General features: G+C 32.2%; 2 protein-coding genes across 3 annotated transcripts; one reads left to right on the plus strand and one right to left on the minus strand.

Moving 5' to 3' along the window:
* Nucleotides 1-321: 321 nt before the first annotated feature.
* LOC111903898 (peroxygenase) lies at nucleotides 322-1,687 on the plus strand. 2 transcript variants are annotated; one of them, XM_023899670.3, is made up of 6 exons: nucleotides 322-454; nucleotides 590-742; nucleotides 839-924; nucleotides 1,020-1,114; nucleotides 1,201-1,326; nucleotides 1,425-1,687. In XM_023899670.3, exons 1-6 carry the CDS (start codon nucleotides 322-324, stop codon nucleotides 1,576-1,578), a joined length of 747 nt encoding a protein of 248 aa, XP_023755438.1. In that variant the 3' UTR covers nucleotides 1,579-1,687. The 2 variants fall into 2 exon arrangements, with proteins under 2 accessions (XP_023755438.1, XP_023755440.2); XM_023899672.3 differs by lacking the exon at nucleotides 1,201-1,326 and having other exon boundaries at nucleotides 352-454.
* Nucleotides 1,688-1,698: 11 nt separating this feature from the next.
* On the minus strand, nucleotides 1,699-3,097 carry LOC111903899 (plasmodesmata-located protein 2). Its single transcript, XM_023899673.3, has 3 exons — nucleotides 2,319-3,097; nucleotides 2,054-2,176; nucleotides 1,699-1,866 (listed from the first exon to the last, which is right to left on the minus strand). Exons 1-3 carry the CDS (start codon nucleotides 3,088-3,090, stop codon nucleotides 1,859-1,861), a joined length of 903 nt encoding a protein of 300 aa, XP_023755441.1. The 5' UTR covers nucleotides 3,091-3,097; the 3' UTR covers nucleotides 1,699-1,858.
* Between the last annotated feature and the right edge of the window lie 1,201 nt (nucleotides 3,098-4,298).

Consider the following 4,298-nt stretch of genomic DNA (forward strand, 5'->3'; position numbering starts at 1 on the left):
AATTTGTTGTTATAGTCAAATTAAAAAAAGATTTTGAAATTGAATGGTTTTATGAGAAAAATATCATCTTAAAGAACTATGAAAATAGGAATTTGATATAAAGAACTAATATTATGTGTATGAAAAGATGCAAGTAAAACCAGGAGGTCCACGACACCATGAAAATAGGATTCGGAGCATATGATCTCCAAGTGAAATCTTCAAAATCACACGAACAACTCCTCCGATCCCAACGCAAAAACCACATTAAAATTGTAAGAATTTTCAGCAATTCGATCAACTTACAGACTCCCCGATCTTAATCGAGAGGAGAGCAGTGAGATGGGAGACAATGGAGGCGGAAATCAGGCGATGAAGGCGTCGGCCGACTCAATGTTAACCGTCGCCGATAAGGCTCCCCTTACTTTCAAGAGAAAAGTCCGATCTGATCTCGATGTTAAACTCGCTAAACCTTGTATGTTATTACTTCAATTTTTTGTGCAATTTGAAAGATCCGAGTTTGATTTGAGATCAAATTGTAGTACAATTTTGCGATCAAATGCGTATTTGAATGATTTGGGATGAAATCCGTAGCTTGTTTGTTCTTCAGATTTGGCTCGAGCTATAGCTGCACCAGATTGGGATAACGTGGATGGGTCATGGGGATGTCACAAGCACCATAACATGTCAGTTCTTCAACAGCATGTAGCTTTCTTTGATCAAGACGATAATGGCATCATCTACCCCTCGGAAACTTTCAAAGGCATGCAATTAATCTCTCCTCTACAATCTACATACCATTTTCATCTTCAGTTTATGATTTTGTGAAAAAAAATTGATTAATACCATCATTTATCAGGATTTCGTGACATCGGATTCAATGTTGTTGCTTGTTTGTTCTTCGCAATGCTTATTCATGGAGCTATGAGTTACGCCACTCTTCCTGTAAGTTATCAGTTACTATTTCTCTATCAGTTTTCTTTCTGTAATTAATGTATCTTCAAAACATGGTTTAATTGATCGAATTTCTCTTGTCATAGACTTGGTTACCATCACCCCACTTCCCGATTTACATAGAAAACATACACAAGTGCAAGCATGGAAGTGATTCTGCAACTTATGACACCGAAGGAAGGTGCATTAGAATTAACAAATCTCGTTTTCCTTTTCTTTTCTTCATCAAATCAAACTGATATTAATTACAAAAGCGTATTCTGGTAGATATATTCCAGCAAACTTCGAGAACATTTTCAGCAAATATGCTCAAACAAAGGCAGACAAGCTTTCCTTCAAAGAACTCTGGCAAATGACAGATGCAAATCGCAATGCCTTTGATTTCTTTGGCTGGTATTGTATCTATCTCCCTAAACCTCATTAATTAGCGACGGATTTTCTTCTTTTTAGCGACACTTGTAGCCTTTTGAATTAAGACACTTTTTATATAGGATTGCAAGCAAGTTGGAATGGGGAGTACTTTATATGCTTGCCAAGGATACAGAAGGATTTTTATCGAAAGAATCCGTAAGAAGGTGCTTTGATGGAAGCTTGTTTGAGTTTTGTGCAAAAATGCAAAAGGGTTATGTTGATAAAAATGACTAATTAATTAAGCTTTTCTTCCAATAATAATATTTCCGATCGATATTTGTATGTTTAGGATGATTAGGCTTTGAAACGTCAAAATGTAGTGTTTTTCGTTATGATCTTCTTCTACTTCTCATATAGAATATGACTATTTATCGATTAATTAATACATAAATCTTGGAAACAATTATATAATTGGTGTTTTATAACATCTTATACAAAATAATTACGTTCAAATTCACTAAATAATATACAATCATGCAATTTTTTAAATGAATATCCGGTATCTATCTTCTGATCACCAATCTGCACCAAAAGTTACAAATAGGTTATTTAATTACAATCCGTCAAGAAAACTGTATATATTTACAGATTCATTCATGATCATTTAACTTTATGAATTAGTGTTGTTGATGTTTCAAACTAAATAATTTTTCATTAAAAAAAAAAAAAAAAAAAAATAGTAGTGACAAACACATTAGAATAAACTAACCATCGCCACGTTTTCTTTTCGAAGATCTAATGCAATAGCAAAGAGCAAATAATAGAGCTAAAGCGACACCTATACCCACCACCATTGCAACCACCTTCGCTGAACTACCTCCTATATTGCTTCCTTTTAAAAAAATGAACAAGATTTAAGAATTTTATGATCATACTACAAAAAGAGCCATGCAATACTCAAAAGATGTTACTAATCTTTGATTATGTGGCTAATTGAGAATTTTAAAAAACTTAAACATATGTAACAACTATACCTTGAGAATAATTCCCTCCGCCGTAATCATCGCTAAAACTAATAAAGCAATTCGTGAGATAAATCTCCCCGGAATCAGATCCCCAACATTCATCTTGAGCAACTTGAAACGCATTACTAACACATTTCCCACACTGACACCCTTCCAAACTCATGTCACATTGGGCCACCACATGCATCCACTCATGGCTCATTTCACAGTGCCTATCTCCACTACTTATTATACACCTAGCAATCGCCTCAAAAGCTGCATCCTTAACTTCCTCCAAACCCTCTAACCCTACTCTCCTATCGCTGCATTTCTTGTGTTGCAAGTCGTCTTTTTGAAAACCGATCAAAACCCTTTCATCAATCCTACCACCTTTAGGATCAGGAATGTTTTGCTCGGGCTCTAAGCTTATATAGCAACCTTTGAGTTGAACCCGAGTGAGAAAATCTGACCCACATGATAATCTTGGGAGAGTGTTCACTATGCAATTATTACAATCGGTGTTTGTGAGGTCGTGTCGACATTCGAAAGCACCGGAGATTGCAAATGTGTCGTCACCCGTGGTTGTTTGGTAAAACTTGGATTTTGACGATTTTTCAACAAGTTCTTGGATTAGGGATGACGCTAATTTTTGGGGAAGGTGAGTTTCGTTTCGACATTTCTTGTAAATGAATTCAGTATGGTGTGAAGTAGTATCGGGATTTGATGAAACTAAGATGAGTAAGGTAAAGTTGAGGAGTATTGTTGAGGTAAAATGAAGGATTTTTCGTTGTTTTGGCACCATTGGAATGGTGTGATTTGACGTATTCTTAGATCAAATTTGCTTTGCTAGGGTAAAATACAAAGTTATGGTTGGTGGAGTTTGATGATTTTATGTATGTTTTCTCACCCAAATCCAACTAATTTTTTTGATACTTTTGACATAAGACTCGGTCAATTAGAGATGGTGATTGTTAAGATGAATTAGTAATTGTTTATAATAAATTGTTTATAAATGACTTTAAAAGTTTAAATCGAAGTTTTAATAACGCTATAACGGGTTATATTAAACACGTTGATTCATATATGTATTTTTTTAATAAATAAATTAAAACTTGTTAAATATGTTGGAAATTAGGTGTAAGACTCATATATTACATGTGTTTATTTAAAATATATATGAAATTCCAAACATTTAAAAAATTTTAAATTTATAAGAAGATTTAGAAAAATATTGAGTTATTAAAATTAAAAGTGTTTTTCTCTTTTAAATTTAAACTTATAATTTAGATAAATAAACAAATGAAACTAATGGATTTTTAATTTAGAAATTTTGAAATTAGAAGGAACGTCAATTTATGAAATTGATATGTATTTATTATTACATTTATTGCAATTAATATATTTAATCAATTATTATATGAAATTTAATAAAAATGAAAACAACCACAAAATGTCATGTGGAAAACATTCAATTAAAAATAACCATAAAATGACAATTGACAAAATTAATGACAGTGTGTCATTTGGCAAAAAAAAATTATTTATTAGAGTTGATATTTAGTATAAATATTTATATTTTTACTAACTTTGGACATATATAAATATATACATATGTTGTATATATAATTAACTTTAAGTGAGTTTGCGTTCTCCTCCATAAGAACTTCGAAATGATATATATTATATGTCAAAAACGGTGTATATAAATGAGATATCGATACTCAAAGACTGTGGATTTAAGAATAAAGTTAGCAAAATAGATGAATGTGGGAATAAGTCCCAGATTGGTAGAATGACCAAACTCAACTAGGTTTATAAGTTTGAATACATGAAAATTTTACAAGCTTGTGTTTTTGGTTTACTTCAAGTCCTACCCGCGTATAGGGAGGTGTAAATCTTGGATTTCGTAGACCGAAATCACCATTATTTTGTACTTTTCAATATATTTCTCAAAACATAGAGAACTAATTTTAATTATGAAAAGAAAATTATCTTGCTAGTATGACTATT

This window comes from Lactuca sativa, chromosome 9 (assembly GCF_002870075.4).
Source record: "Lactuca sativa cultivar Salinas chromosome 9, Lsat_Salinas_v11, whole genome shotgun sequence".
NCBI classification, from domain to species: domain Eukaryota; kingdom Viridiplantae; phylum Streptophyta; class Magnoliopsida; order Asterales; family Asteraceae; genus Lactuca; species Lactuca sativa.